Here is a 17,500-nt window from a genome sequence, read left to right as displayed (position 1 = left end):
TATGGGAGGTCAGAAAATCCCACCCAGAGGCTGTGGACTGATGAAGACTCAATCAGCCAGGCTGCGGACCGATGAAGTCTCCATTGCCATGCCCTGGACTACTCTGACCCCATCAAGAAAGGGGAAGACTTGCCCCGCCCAAGATCCCATGAGAGATTTGATTATGAAATAAAATATGCTGAAATGACAATTAAAATCTTTTTAAAATTTTATTTCTTTTTATATTAATCAATACATTCTATTAACCATAACAATAACATGGAACAAAAAAAAGATAGATAAAAAATTATAATAAATGATTTTAAACAATTTAAGATAAGATAAAAAACATTTGATTGAAAACCACATGAAAATAAAAACACAACTTTATATGAAAAGTATGGTAAAAGCATGATTTTTACATTTTCAACCATTTTTGACTTTAAAATCAACACCTTATTGCCAATGGTTGCCGTATTAAAAACAAAACCCGTCCCCGGCAATGCAGCGCACCATATACTAAACAATAATAACATTTTTTCAAACAGTGCAAAACTATTATCATATAGAAACAGCAACAATAACCGCATTCCTGTCTCAAATGTATCACCTTATCAATACACAAATAGGGAAAGAAAAAAAATATATTGTTTTGTTTTTGTTTTTAAGGGTTTTACGGCGCTTGCAACACATTTAGGTTATATCAGCGCCAGTATAAAGGAAGAAAATGGGATAGTAAAAAGTTCTACAATTACAATTAAAGCACCCAAGAAAAAGTAAGACATAGGGGAACTGGGAACAAATAGGGATCAGATGTAGATTCCAAGAGCATACATACCACCAATGTACCTAGTTTGAGATCACCTATAAGTCTCATCCAGACACAAGCACAAAATCCAACAAAGAGGGATACACCCAAATCCCTACATTATACATTAAAAATAACAAAAAATACATTACAGAGAGATGATTTACAAGGAAAAAAATATCATCTCCCAAAACAATAACTATGCATTTGACTGTTTCCCTCCCAGCTAGGACTCCGGCCAGGGCCAGGACAAAACCAAATAATCTCATGCCAAGACAAAGACAGAAAGCATGTTGGAAAACAGATATAAGGGGATAGAAGACACATTATGTACCCCCCTGCCCACTATGGGAGGTCAGGATCCCCTACCAGAAAAAAAAAAATTTTTAATTGTAAAAGTGTAAAAAAATAAAAGAGCATAATGATTATGGAGATATAAACCTGGAACTACATTCAATAATTTAATGTTGGAATAAAAAAAATTGGACTGGCCTGAGACTTAAAACATACAAGAGCATACAAGAAGCGAACCACACATCACAAACAGAAAGCGTAATTCTGAAAAAAAAAAAATGAGATGCATTGCCAAGACAAATACAGTAAAATCCTGATAAAGCCAACACCATTGGACAAGAAAAATTGACTGACTTTATCCATTATCAATGGAACACACTAAGATAAAGAACAGAAAATATGGGACCAATAATACGAGATGTTGACTTTATGCAGATTCCACTGGAATACCACTAAAATTTCCTGCTTTTTTTTTTTTTCTTGCATGGAAATAGAACCATTTTGTTATTATACATGCTATACACACAACAGTCGTCTGACATTTGTCAAGGTAAAAGATGACCAATTGTTTACTCTACTCGACGCCCTTGTGCATTTTGTTACACAACCCCCCCCCCCCCCCAAAAAAAAAAACAAAAAAAAAAAACCAAAACTAACCGTACTATGGTAAACTGGTGATTTAAAACTGGTGATTTAAATTGTTTTTTTTTTTAATCAGAGGGTAAATGCAGTCATGGTGAGACTATAATGATCTATCCGATTTTCATGGCTGTTTTAAGTGCACTGTTGCTGCTTCTTAAAATCTGGACTGATATTGTGTGATAGTTTACACCCCTATCTTTTTTTAAATGCATGATAATGTGTTATTAATCGTGCTTATTGATCTGCGTGAGAAGTGATGACGTAATAACACAACTGGAGAGAGATAGAGAATGAGGCTAGTTACATAAAAAGATGACATTTTCAATTTAACTGAATTGTTTTGCCTTCATTCTTTTGTTTGTTTGTTTGTTGCTTTAGGTCTCTTCCAACACAATTGAGGTTATATGAGAGACCGCTGAAACAAAAAAAACAAGCAATCTAACAAAAATAGTACAAATGTCAATCAAAATCATAACCTAAAGATATCATAAGCTAAATTATAAATAACCAAGAACAAACAGGCAGAGGATTTACAGGAAAAAAAAAAAAATATCCCTGTCAAAAATACAATCACAAACCAAAGAAGCAGGATAGGCTAGTAAAGAGAAGAAGAAACGACATCACTATCGGATCGTACACCCATGCGAACATCATAGGTATATGATTCAAGGGTGATGCTCCCATCCAACCACCCGCCCTTCATTCTTCTTAAACTTAACGAATTCCTTGTTTCATGAATGGTTTTTGGATGGAAAGGGGTGCAATAATACGATTATATCACTTTTATATGAATATAAACAATCGTTTTAATTAAAAATAGTCTCTCTGTGACAAATAATAGGGATTAAAAGAGAGCAGATCAACAGATCGATGAGGATTCCATCCGCCCAGAGTGGGCCTATATTCCCAGACCTCCAGGGCGTGTATTTGTTTTGTTTTAAAGGGTTTTACGGCGCTTGCAACACATTTAGGTTATATCAGCGCCAGTAAAAAAGAAGAAAATGGGATAGTAAAAAGTTCTAGAATTACAATTAAAGCACCCAAGAAAAAGTAATACATAGGGGAACTGGGAACAAATAGGGATCAGATGTAGATTCCAAGAGCATACCACCAATGTACTTAGTTTGAGATCACCTATAAGTCTCAACCGGACACAAGCACAAAATCCAACAAAGACGAATACACTCAAATGCTTACACTATACATTAAAAATAACAAATATAATAATACATAACAGAGAGATGATTTACAAGGAAAAAAATATCATCTCCCAAAACAATAACTATGCATTTGACTGTTTCCCTCCCAGCCAGGACTCAGAACAGGGCCAGGACAAAACCAAGTAATCTCATTCCAAGACAAAGACAGAAAACATGTTGGAAAATAGATATAAGGGGATAGAAGACACAGTATGTACCTCCCTGCCCACTATGGGAGGTCAGGAACCCCACCCAGCAGGGGGTGTATTCTTCCAATCACGAAGGAGATGGCAGGTTTAGAAGATGTTTGTTTTTAAGGGTTTTATGGCGCTTGCAACATATTTACGTCACATCAGCGCCAGTAAAATGAAAGAAAATGGGATAGTAAAAAGTTCTAGAATGGTTTAGAAGAAAGGGAGATACAAAAATTGAATTACCAATATGGGGAGAAAGCTCCTTGCCATCCAAACAGGAGAGTATCAATGCGAACAAATGTGAGGTGTATAGACTCCCTCAGAAGAATTCTTGTATTTAGTTTATTTTTCATTGTTTTGAGATGCTATAAAAAGCATTACTTGATAGTCATTATAGTTGGGTGGAGGGAGGGAGGGAGAGAGAGAGAGAGAGAGAGAGAGAGAGAGAGAGAGAGAGAGAGAGAGAGAGAGAGAGAGAGGGGGGGGAGGAGGAGAGAATACATAGATCCAGCAAATCACAACCTCAAAAAAGAATAAAGTTGGAAATATACAAATGGACTAACACTTCAAAAATGCGTTGAATTGCAGAAACAAACTCAAACAACAAATTCATTTTATTCTTTTTTGTTTTTGTTTTAAGACGTTTTTTTTTTACCGCCCTTATGCCATTATTAGGTCATTTCAACACCAGTTAAAAAAAGGAAGATGTAGATGTAGATCTGATATTTAAAAATGCACTGAAGTAAAAGCAAGTAATGCAAATAAGTGATAAATTCCGATTGGCATTGACAACGTACTGTTTTAGTCATAATACATTCAAAATGTCAAACTTACAAAACAATCATTATTATTAACAACAACAACAAAAACAACAACGACAATCCTAATGATGATGACATCTACAATGATGATGATTGGGACGATGATGATGATAATGATGATGATGATGATGATAAGATATCATACATTTAAAAGTTGCAGTGATAAGAAAATACCATTAGTAAGAACAGGATAGAGAAGGATGGAAACTGTTTGTCTGCGACCTATACCCTGACCCAGGGTGAAAAAGGCAATGATGATGATGATGATGATAAGTAAGAACTATGTAACTATATCTATGCCTAAGATACTAAGCTTGTGTTCTTTAGGGAGTAACAGACATACTTTTAAAGCACAACAATTCCCTCATGCATCAAAATTGTTAATATTTTTTTTAAAGGTTAATTTCTATCAAATCAGTCACAAAAGTAAAAATCAAGACTTACACGGTAGAAATATACACAACCAATACTCGCCACTTTACATGCTTAAACGCATATGGTCACATGCACGCATGCACACAAACACATCTTCACATACACACACATCCATACACATGCACACAAATACATCTTCAGATACACACACATCCATACACATGCACACAAACACATCTTCACATACACACACACATATATACATACATACATATATCAACATTGCACCATTCAAAGTAATAGAGGACCAACCCAGTAGTAGAAAAAAAAAAGTATGATTCTACTCGGATATGACAACAAGCTATTTAATGTTATGATTCCATCCAGGACTATAACCACATTTTCGTTTTAACAGTCAAAAATTCTAGATTAACAATCAAAAGCACCAATGGAAAAAAGTAAGACAAAGGGGACTGGTTCGAATAGGGAACATGAGTAGAATCCAAGAGCATACTATTAGTATTAGTATACTCAATTTGAGATCACCTACATGAACATCCAGACACCAGAACAGGATCATGCTAAGAGGAATACACTCAAATGCTTACAAAATATATTCAAAACAAAAGCTATAACATGACACAACAGAGAGATGATTTACACATGGAAAAAAATAATCAACTTTCGAAACTAGTACTCTAAACACTTTTTTGTTTCCCCCTCAGCCAAGGACTATGGCCGGGGCAAAACCAAGTAATTTCATTCCAAGACAAAGACAGAAAGCAATCTAGGAAAGAAAATATAGGGAGATAGAAGACACTGCAACAGTGACCTATTTGCCCACCTCAGACCCCATCCATCATTTTTTTTTTTTAAATCGATCAAAGAAAAAGAATTTCAATTTATAAATCTGTATTTTTTTGTTTGATTTTTTTATTTAACATATTTCCATAAAACAAAAATACACTAGAAAGATAGATAGATAGATAGAGAGAGAGAGAGAGAGAGAGAGAGAGAGAGAGAGAGAGAGAGAGAGAGAGAGAGAGAGAGAGAGAGAGAGAGAGAGAGAGAGAGAGAGAGAGAGAGGGGGGGGGGAATGGCAGCTGTCTTTACAAAGGACATTCCTCATCAAACTTGATACTTTTGCATTAGAAATACTTTATTACCCTCACGCCACTCCCTAAACACAACTTATCACGATTTTATAAAAGCAAAATTAGTTAGTTTGATTTCAGACAGTCTTTAAAAGGTAACAACCCTCAAACTCTCTCACCCCCCCCCCCCCCCGCGCCAAAAAAAAAAAAAAAAAAGAAACCCGAACAAAAATAACAACAAAAAACCCCCACAGAAAATAAAACGATAATAAAAGACACCAACCACTAATACCGTTTCGTATTCTGCCAATTGTGTCTTACAAGCTCGTAGCTTGTTCTACAAGTTAAATGTTACTGTTGACATGGGACTCCTTGTGAAATGCTTTGAGAACAACATGTGGATATTATACTTGGAAGAATCTCACATTTCTATTCTTCAGCATTTAAAAACAAAATTGTACCAAGAAATATCTCAATTCACAAAGGTCCCATACAATGACAGAAGAAAAAAAAAAGAATGATATCAAAATACTGGAAACGGTATGTAACAAATCTTTATATCAAAAAATACAAGTTATCATCTGTATTCTTGAAGGTATTCCGTTTTCTCATCCTGAAGGTATTCCGATTTCTCATCCTGAAGGTATTATGATTTCTCATCCTGTCCCAGAGACACACACAATAAATAGTGTGTTTACACTTTTGGCAAATGAAGGCAACCTTAGAAAAGTGGTGGACCTGACATAAAACTGCTGGTTATCCTGAACCCGGACTCCAAACATCTCCATCCCGCCCGCCCTCTTCTCTCATTGACATCAGAAAATATCAGTGTGGTGTCTAGCCCTGAATGCTTCAAAGTCTCATGAGTTGGTGGCTTGCTGGACACATGCTGCCAATAATTCATCTACTTGATCACCGCTCTCCTCTGGATCAATGTCAAATTCCTGGGGAGAGAAAAAAAATGATAAAAGAAATTACAGTTCTGACTGTCATTATAAAAAAAATTTGAGTAGTTAAATAGCGCAAAATCCACTGAACATGCTCAAAGTGTTTTACAAGGGGTCCCTAGCCAACAGCAGCACTTAACATATAGGACCAGACATGTCGCCTATTAGGCGGTATTAAATTATTATATTTTTGGACAGAGACAACTTCCAGGTACTCCTTTTACACCTGGATACAGTGAAATAATGTGAGTAAACAGTCTTTTCAAAGGACTCCACTATGTACCCCTCAGAGCAGGAATCGAACACTGGATCTCCCGATCCAAAGGCAAGTGTCATACCACAAAAACACATAACTGCGCAGTTTCGATAGTTGACACTCAAAAAGGAAGAATGGTTAAAACTAAAGAAATGGGTATGAAGGAATGTAGAAGTAGCCCCTGAATATAGAAAATATGGTCTGCAAAGGTGAAGAGGGGATGGAGATTTGTGAGTAGAAACGAAAAATTACAAAGCACTAAAGAAGTGTTGTTTTTTTTTGTGTGGACCCTGAATGACGAAGATTAAAAAATAAATTATTCTAACACCTTGTTAAACGACCTTTATCAAAATGTGTATTCCTCCTATTCCATAATCAATTTCAAATAAAATAAGTGATGAATCTTTCGACTGAAAATTCATTCCCTTTTAATTGAGGTACATTTTTAACATTAAAAAAGACAAGAATGTTTGTTTCTGTTTTTAAGGGTTTTACCGTAGGGCGCTTGCAACACATTTAGGTCATATCAGCGCCAGTAAAAAGGAGGACAATGGGAGAGAAAAAAGTTCTCGAATTACAATTAAAGACAAGAAGACACTCACAAGATTTATATATATATATATATATATATATATATATATATATATATAATATATATATATATATATATATATATATATATATATATATATAGTGTGTGTGTGTGTGTGTGTGTGTGTGTGCGTGTGTGTGTGTGTGTTTGTATGTGTATGTGTGTATATATATGTGTATATATACAGTAATAATATAAGACAACAAACTATTTGATTTCCATTGTAGCGCTCTATTGAAACCCAATCTAAATGGAGTTCGATTTGAATTCCATAAATGTTTGGGCAACTTGGTTGTCATCAAAATAAAGAATGCACCACACGCCTTTCCTGTTGATGTTTTTCAGCACCAGTAAAAAGTAGGCCAATGGGATAGTCGGAAAATATCTAGATTTACATTTGAAAGCCCACAAGAAAAACTAAGACAAAGGGGAATGGTTCAAATAGGGAACAGACGTAGATTCCAAGAGCATATCATCAAGACACCAGCACAAAATCCCATTAAGAGGAACACACTCAAATGCTTACATTATACATTCAAAACAATACATATAACAATACATAACAGAGAGATTATTTACAAGGGAAAAAAATATCATCTCCCAAAACGTTTAACTATACATTTGACTGGTTCCCTCCCAGCCAAAGATCTGGCGAGGGTCAGGACAAAACTATGTTATCTCATTCCAAGACAAAGACAGAAAGCAATTGGAAAACAGATAATATAGGGGGATAGAAGACACAGGAGCCACTATGGAAGGCCAGGAACCCCACTCAATTTCCTGTTGCAATAATATTTTGTCAATGAAAAAATCCTTAAACTTTGTGTTATTTCAATACCGCAAATTATGCCCGTGCACATCTTCCATAGGATCTATATTTTTGTTTTTATGTTTAGAGGTTTTACGCCCTTGCGACACAATTAGGTCATTTCATTGCCAGTTATAAGGAATATGATAGAGGAAAGTTGTAGATATGAAGTTAAAAACACCGACGAAAAAGGAAGACAAAGGGGACTGGTTTGAATAGGAAACAGAAGTTTCCACGAGCAATCTATCTATCGAGGTGCAAATGTTGACATAACATAAGTCCCATCCAGGCACAAGCAAGGATCTAGCTATGAAGAACACACTATACAATATACAGTACCTCTTCAAAACTAATAATCATAATAGATAGATATATAGATAAATAAATAGATAGATAAATAGATAAATATATAGATAGATAGATAGATAGATATATAGATAGATAGATAGATAGTTAGACAGATAGATAGACAGATAGATAGATAGACAGATAGGTAGATAGATAGATAGATAGATAGATATGAACCATATCCGTCTCAATAAATCTATTTTCTCCAATTTACATTTTACTTATCCCCTCTCCTTTTCTTTCTTTCTTTTTTTTTTTTTTTTGTCAGCTGTTTTTACTTCTATTTTGTGCTGCTTACTCAATCTCTCTATATATGTCCCCCCCACAGGAGCCCACCTCAAATTCGTCCAGCCCTATGCTAGTTTCCCTGCTCCAACTCATCACCGGATCTCTCCGCTGCTGCGACCGCTCATTGAAATCTCGTAAACCGCTCAACGTCACAAGCTGAAGACGTTTACAACCCGTAGAATACAATGCGAGCACGACGATGAGGCCATGAAATGAGCCAATTCCGACTTATCAATGACACAATTATATCAACTTTATCTTGCGATGTATGGCTTAATTTCAATCCATTCTCGATTGACTGACTAACAGTGCGGAGACGCCAAGCCTTTTTAGGTTAGAGTTTAAGGAGAGAGAAAAATAAACGAACAAACAAAACTTCCGATATTTCTGAATACAATAATATATATTATTTCCGTGAGATATATTATTATGGTGTATTTGCAGAGAAAGAAGCGTATTAACAAATTTGGCCAGAAAACTCGTCCTTCAAATTTAATCGATCGATTTTAATCTTGGCAAAAACTCTCAAACCTGGTCCCATATTTTAAGTGTTGCTGTTGGCTAGGGACCCCTCGTAAAGCTCTTTGAGCCCGTTTAGTGGATACTGCGCTACATAAATAAAACTGCAATTTTCTATGTCTAAAAATAATGTTCAACATATTTTGGTCTACAAAAATAAAAACAGTGGACTGCACAAGCATTGAAAGCCAAAGAAAAAGAAAAAGATGGCGTTGGCTAGGTCATGTGATCAGAATGGAAAAAGGGTCACTTCCAAAGACAACCATGTACTGGACAGCAGATGGGAAGAGAAAGCTGGTGAGAACCAAAGGAACGCGAAGGACCACGGGAAAAGAAATAAAGGAAGCAGGCCTGTCCTGGAATACATCCACCGCAAAAGCAGCCGACCGCAAATAATGGAGATGTCTGGTGGATGTCCTATGTGCCTCAAGGCCCGAAGAGGATTAAGTAAGTAATTTTCTATGACACCATTGGGCAGGAATTCATGGTCAAATAAATAATTCAGTCATTGCCGTTGCAACAAGTTCATCTTCATGGCATATCCAATTTTCGTCCCTATTGTACATCCAGAAAAAAAAATCTTCGAAAACAACAATGGGTTTTTTAAAAATGTATACAAGTTACACACAGACATCACACATCTCTCTCTCTCTCTCTCTCTCTCTCTCTCTCTCTCTCTCTCTCTCTCTCTCTCATAGTCGTAATCTGTACGACTTACTTACAAAATGAATACGGAGTTTTAGAGGGTGGATGGTTTTTCTTTTTCTTTATTTCTATCTTTTAAAAAATTTATTTATCTTTATTTTTTCTTTCTTGCTGTGTCTGGTACCAATGTGTACATATATGCAGGTCTGACACCCGAATCCACTTATGGGCCTAGTTTAACATTGTTGAAATGGACAATATTTAATTTTGCGTCATGTTTTGATATTTCCACTACAACAATGAGTCCATAAGGAATTGGGTAATTAGACCTGCAAATAAGTGCACGTCGGCTGGTACTGTTTCATACACATTGTATCAGACATTTGATCAGTACAATGCGACAGAACCTTTTCAAAGTTGGTGGGGGATTGGGAATCTTCACCAGAGTTCGAATCATCCTAATTTCGATCCGAAGGTATGTGTGCGTGTATGAATATGTGTGTGTGAGTGTGTGTGTGTGTGTGTGTATGTGTGTGCCTTCATTATAATATCATGCTGCTTATCCGTTTGCCCAGCCTTAGAACAATGAATGAAGTTGAAACCTAAACTTGTCTAACACAACAAACATTAATGACTCGAAGCAAGACAGCTGGATAAGACAGGCTGGGTTGATCGTGAAGGCCACATCCTCTTTCTCCTTACCCGAAGTCCCCCCCCCCCCCCCCCCTCTCTCTCTCTCTCTCTCTCTCTCTCTCTCTCAATGACATCTGGCGTCTGTGACAAGTTATTTTTACATGGAGAGACGTCACTCCCAAAATTACCTTTAATTTCAGCTTGCGGCGCAAAAAGTTCCATTTATCAGAGGTCGTGCACCTTGGTGCTTACGTTTCCCGGCCCTGTAGTATTATCCAATAACGATGTAAGCGATACAAATTTTTTTTTTTTTCAAATCACGCTTGACTGCAATAATTTTTCCTTTTCCTTTCATTTTTTATTGTACATGTTTTTGTTTTGTTTTAAAGACTGTGTAGTCTCTTCTTTACCCCCCCCCCCCCCAAAAAAAAAAAACAAAAACAAAAACAAAATACAAAAAACAAACAAACAACCCCCCCCCCCCAATTAAAAAAAAAATAATAATAATAAAACGTTCAGATACTGCTCACATCTGAGCTTAAACCCCTTCATTATGCGGCTATGTGACCGGAAGACCCTGGGGTTCGAGCTCGCTCGGCGCATGGTTGAGTCGTTGGAAAAGATTCTTTACTCACATTCTCTCACCGTACTCAGGTGTAAAACGAGTACCTTGTCGTTAAAAGCGTTGTCTCTGTCCGAAAATATTGTAATATCGTCTAACAGGCGTCATGTCAAGTCCTACATGTTAAGTGTTGCCTTTAAGAGTGTTGACTTTATGCGGATTTCACTGTATACCGATTGAATCTGTATACTATACGTAGCAGATCTGTATAGAATGATTATGTTAAACAAGAAACGAGATCCAAAGACTCCGTCAACCTAACGAGGCAGTTAACAAGAGACGTCTCCGAGACAACGAGATCTTGCTCGTCCTTATTTAAGTAAACCGCTACGACTCTATAGATAGAATGCGCTTGGCCAAGGAGTTCACAACATTGCCATCCGGAAGTATAACGGACCAACACACAAACCATGTGTAACCATGAACTTTTATAGTCTGGTTAATACAGTTTAGTGAGAACAACTCACAAACGCGGATGGTAAAAACAATAACAAAGGCCTGAGTGACGTCCTCTGCATACTATCTATAGCAGCGCTAAGATAAAAGTCTGAAAGAAAAAAGAAAAAAGATTATTATGCAGAGCTGAGTTATATCTTTTATCCATGCTTGCTGCCCAGTTTTAAATGAACGTATAGATAGTGTGAAGTTGACGTCACTCAGGTCTTTGTTGTTGCTTTTTGCCATCCGCTTTTATGAGTAATTCTCACTAAACTGTATTATTAACCAGACTATAAACGTTCAAGGTTACACATAGTTTTGTGTGTTGGCCCGTTACACTTCTGGATGGCAATGTTGTGAGTTTCTTAGCCAAGCGCATTCTATCTATACGGAAAACGTCGTGTGGTTCTGATGTAGATGACAACGATGACGATGACAATGATAATGATGGTGATACCGGTGTCGATGATGATAATGGTGACGACGACGATGATGACGACGATGATGATGATTATGATGATTTTCATTTACAAAGTAAAAATAAAACTTTGAGCGGTTTCCTGTTTAATCTCTCTCTCTCTCTCTCTCTCTCTCTCTCTCTCTCTCTCTCTCTCTCTCTCTCTCTCTCTCTCTCTCTCTCTCTCTCTCTCTCCCCCTGTGTGTGTGTGTGTGTGTGTGTGTGTGAGCGCGTTTGTGTGTGCGTTTGTGTGTAACCCGCAGCCGTTAACAAAACACAAACATTATAGGACGACACACACACACACATACACATTGCACACAGCTTGTATTGACAAATGGCGAGTATTTGGGTCGAGACATAGATGAGAATGTTATGATGCGTGAGCATCGATCCCATGCAGGAAAATAGCGGCAATAATTTTGTGATTTATCTATCCCCGGGTGTAATAAAGACTTCTCTAAGCTGCCGTTCTTTTTCTTTTTTTTTTATTGTAAATGTTGCTGCTCGAAGCTCGAAGAAATAGATAATATTGTGAAATTGAATGTAAGCTTCAATTTAATTACAAAAAAAAAAACATATCAAATGAACGTTTCGGGTTTCCCCTTTATCAACAAAACCTGTTTTGGAAAATAAAAATTAAATTAAGAAACTAACGAAGCAGGCACCAATGTAAGGTATAATTCTGAACAAGTGTGTTTGAAAAGTGTCAGACAAAGCAAGAACGAAAAATACAAGAAAAAAAAAATCCAAAAAAGTCAGTCTACCTCGACTGGGGATCGAACTTCAGACCTGATCTTTAAAAAAAAAATTTGGCCAAAAAACTCGTCCTTCATATTAAATTCGATCGATTTAAATAACCTTCATCTTGGCAAAAACTCTCAAACTTGAGATTTAAGGAAAACTACGTGAAGCCCCAGTTTGAGGGTTTTGTTTTTTTAATTTTTTTGGGTGGTGGGGGCGGGGGGGGGGTTGTTGCTGCAAAATAAGGGTAATTTAAATCGATCGATATTTGAAGGACGAGTTTTCAGGCCAAATTTTTTAATGCATGTTTTTCCAGAGTACGGGAGGTAACTGATTAAACTGCTTTTCTTTCCTATTTAAAGTTCGACACATGTCACTCGCAACAAGTCAATCTAAACCTGTATGGTACAAGCTGTAAAGAAGATACCTGGTAGTGTCAATAGAAGAATTCAAGGCAAAGTAAGTCGCTCCGCAATCACCTTACACGGGTGGGGTGCGTGGGACTCGTCCATTTGACCCCCCACTTTCAAAGGACGACACGAGATGCAGGGCGTTTGGTGTAACATCGCCCGGCAAAAAGGCTTGGGGACTCTTTTACTAAGTTGTTTTATTGTCTTGAATGGTTTTACGGCGCTTGCGACACATTTAGGTCATATCATGCAGCGCCAGTAGGAAGGATAAATGTAATAGTCAAAATATTCTGGAATTACAATCAAAGCACCCAAGAAAAAGTAAGACAAAGGGAAATTGGTTCAAATGGGGAGCAAATGCAGATTCCAGGAGCACGCCATCAATGTACTAATTTTGAGATCACCTTAAAGTCTCATCCAGACACCAGCACAGGATCCCACTACGAGGAACACAATCAAATGTTTACAAGATATGTTCAAAACAAACAAAAACTCTAACTATCAGTGCATAACAGAGTTGATTTACAAGGAAAACAATATCACCTCCCAAAAACTTACACTATACATTTGACATTCAGTTTTATTTAGTTTGGTTGTGCGAGTGGTACAGGTAATCCACAACTATATAATTTGATATACAAAAAAAAAACAAAAAAAAAAAAAAAAAAAAAAAAAAAAAAACAAAAAAAAAAAAAAAAAACAACCAACCTAACATAAACAGCTTTTCTGACACAAATGGCAAGTAGACAAAACTACAATACACAATGAATGAACCATCACTCGATAAAATAAGCATCTCACACACCAGCAGATGGGTGTATACGAGGGCGAAAAGAAGATACTCATACTAGTGTCTGTAATAAAATACCGTATTAAATTATGAGCAAAATCAATGGCGGACGGGTTTACGTGCATAGCCAATACACCAACTAAAAACACAAACACGTGTACTAAAATGTCAATCTCGGATCTCAAGAGCCATTCACGTCCACATCATTTCGTCACCGGGACGGGGAGAGAGGAAAAGTCCATCACGGTCGTCTCATAACTTTATTGCGTCCGAACGTCAACTCTTGTCATACAGTTTGCCCATCAATACAGTGTACAGATACGCACAGTGCAGTCGCATTCTCCGAAGAAGTAAAGAGCATAGCTTAGTTTATAATTGAAGGTTTTGTGGCGCTTGCGACACATTTAGGTCATTTCAGCGCCACGTTCAGTTTAGGTTTGAGATCACCATAAGAGCAGGACCCCATTTAGAGGAACACACTCAAATGTTTACATATGATCATATAGAACAGTAAAGTTTGTGCCCAAACGTAAACAAAGGTCGAGAGCACATGGCAAACCACATGTTCCTGTCTTGACAGCTCACGTTCCAATGTAAATAATAGAAGAAAATAACCTTTAAAATTTGGCTGTTAGGTGGCAAAAGAAACACATATTCATAAATACTCGATCATGCATCAAATAATGTCTAGATATGGATATTTTATGGAACAAAAGGTAAAATTTATCAAAGTTACGTCTATCTATTTTTAGACCAGAGCAAATTATTGCGCTGGTATGAACAAAACGAGAATTATTCGGAGCCTGATTTTCAGAATAATTTAGTCTTATATTATTATTTCTGCAACTGTTAGATTTTATGTAAACATATTTTCAATACTGAAAGTGTATTGCCTACAACTCAAACTACAAAATTGGGAGACCTATATTGTGCGTAAATTATTCCGGTCCCTAACGGAAATCACTAGCAACTTGTTATTGTTTACGTTTGGGGCAGCAAACTTTACTGATCTATATTCAAACCAAGAACTGCTACAGTTCATAATAGACAAATGATTTACGGGGGGGGAAAAAGTATCGTGTTGTAAAATGAATACTATACATACGGTACTTTACATTCGACTATTTCCCTCTCTGCCAAGGACTCCACACAAGGTCAGGACAAAATCCAAGTAATCTCATTCCAAAACAAACTAAAAAAAACCCCACCTGTTTAAGGAAATAAAGGAGGATAGAAGACCCACCATCAGTGACATCCCTGCCCACCATGGGAGGTCAAAAGACCCCACCCAGAGGGCATAACTTTCATGTATAGTTATTTGATCCGATGTATGTAATTCATATTCTGCCATGCCGGCTTACTACTCTACTATTTATTTTAATGTCGATGCTTCATATCCAAAAGAAAAGGGAAATTCAGGATGCTTTTAAAAGTTTGCATAGTGCTTCTTTAAAGAGTTCTCAATATTGATCAAGTTTGATACTAGTTGGACATGACGTAAAGATAAATGAAGTCAAAAGATCAATGTAGACTTAAAATCTTGACACAAAAAGGGGACATTGCAATCAGCCAAGAAGATATCTGCATGTAAAATATGAATTTAAAGAGAAAGATTTTCTGCTTAATCTGAAAAGAATGTAATACCTCTGATCTCAAATATTTTAATCATAGAAATCTTTCAAAAATTAATGGACCCAAGGAGCCGTCACTGAAGTTCTGTCCAAATTATATTATATGTAAAAACCAGTCGGTCATCATGGCTATTTGGAGACAGCGGCTACTTCCATAGATTGTCGTTGCGTTGTCTTTGGTTCTGTTGTTCAGCAATCACCATAGACCCTCATCTTTGGTTCTGCCGTTGGTCAACAATATCCGTAGACCTCGTTGTTTGTTTTATATTAATTTGTTTTTTAATTATTGGTCAACAATACCCATCCCATAGACCCTCGTTTTTGGCTCTGTTCGTCAACAATATCCATAGACCCTCGTTGTTGTCAACAATATCCATAGACCCTCGTTGTTGTCAACAATATCCATAGACCCTCATTATGTTGTCCTTGGTTTTGTTGGTAAAAATCGCATATTATACCGTTGTTATGTTGGGGTTTTTTTTTTTTAAGCTCTGTTGATCAATAATTTTCGTCGCCGTCGTTATGTTGTGTTGTTGATCGAGAATTTCCGTAGACCCTCGTTACGTTGTTATTATTTTTTTTTGCGGAATTTTTTGTCTCTTTTTGTTGGTCTACAGACATGACTCGATGTCAAGACCAGGAAACAAACGATGATTTTGGCACAGATAAGTGTTAATATTATCTCCTCACGATATAAAACATTCACGCATATTATAAGCGAGCATTCGCTTTCGCTTGGCTTTCATTTGGTGAAAGTATTGCTTATGCTTTGATTCAATCAACTGGAAAAGACAAAAAAAACAAAAATCCCCCCCCCCCTCTCTCTCTCTCTCGCAGTGTGTGAGTGTCTCTCTGTGTGTGTGTGTGTGTGTGTGTTTGTTTGTTTATTGCTTTAGGTCTCTTCCAACACAAATGAGGTTATATGAGAGACCGCTGAAACAAAAAAAAACAAGCAATCTAACAAAAATAGTACAAATGTAAATCAAAATCATAACCTAAAGATATAAGCTAAACTATAAATAACTAAGAACAAACAGGCAGAAGATTTACAGAAAAAAAAATATCCCCTGTCAAAAATACAATCACAAACCAAAGAAGCAGGATAGGCAGTAAAGAGAAGAAGAAACGACATCACTATCGGATCGTACACCCATGCGAACATCATAGGTATATGATTCAAGGGTGATGCTCCCATCCAACCACCCGCTGTGTGTGTGTGTGTGTATGCGCGCGCGCACACGTTTCCCCTGTCTCTATCTCAACCCATTTCCTCTCTCATCTCTAACTCTCTATATGTAATACTATTTATTGCCTCTTTGCCTAATACCCCCTCATCTCTCTCTATTTATCTCTCTCTCTCTCTCTCTCTCTCTCTCTCTCTCTCTCCCTCCCTCTCCCTCCCTCTCTCTCTCTCTCTCTCTACATATCTGTGTATGTGTATGTGTATGTGTGTGCTTTCTCTTTCTGTCTCTCTGAATAGGACTTTCCCCTTCTTCGCCTCACACCCCTTATCCCATACCTCTTTTTCTTTTTATCTCCCGGTCCACCCTTCCCTCATTCCAAAAAAAAAAATAATTAATTTTTAAAAAAAAAAAGAAAAATAAAGAAAAAAATCATCAAAAAGAACGATGGGAAGATTCAAACTGCCATTGAAACCGATCAAAGGCTTAGTACTTATATAGATATCGTTGGATACGTTGGATGCACGATTGTCACACATGCTGGCCGTTTAAACGTCGTTGTATTAGAAGTTAGTAGTATATAGTAAGATAGGGTATAGTTGTAGTGAGTATTAGTGTAGTTGTCAGTAGTAGTAGTAGTAGTAGTAGTAGTAGTAGTAGTAGTAGTAGTAGTAGTAGTAGTAGTAGTAGTAGTAGTTCATCATCAGCGTCGTTATTTTATTTCAATAATGTAGCCCGTCGAATAGCACATACCATCATCACCGCAAAAGCCTCAACCACAGCAT

The 17,500-nt window shown here is 36.8% G+C and overlaps 1 protein-coding gene across 2 annotated transcripts in view; it reads right to left on the bottom strand.

Moving 5' to 3' along the window:
* Positions 1-1,920: 1,920 nt before the first annotated feature.
* LOC144967292 (ATPase MORC2-like) overlaps positions 1,921-17,500 on the bottom strand; it is a 75,523-nt gene continuing 59,943 nt past the window's right edge. Inside the window, exon 31 of one of the 2 annotated variants that reach the window (XM_078904352.1) lies at positions 1,921-6,350. In XM_078904352.1, the coding sequence (XP_078760478.1) occupies positions 6,267-6,350 (84 nt within the window). In that variant the 3' untranslated portion in view covers positions 1,921-6,266. The remainder of the gene's footprint in view (positions 6,351-17,500) is intronic. The other variant, XM_078904351.1, reaches the window with a different exon arrangement.

Source organism: Berghia stephanieae, chromosome 3 (assembly GCF_034508935.2).
Source record: "Berghia stephanieae isolate SIO BIC M18660-M18661 chromosome 3, UCSD_Bste_1.3, whole genome shotgun sequence".
Taxonomy (NCBI): Eukaryota; Metazoa; Mollusca; class Gastropoda; order Nudibranchia; family Aeolidiidae; genus Berghia; species Berghia stephanieae.
This window is presented reverse-complemented; position numbering and strand designations above follow the sequence as displayed.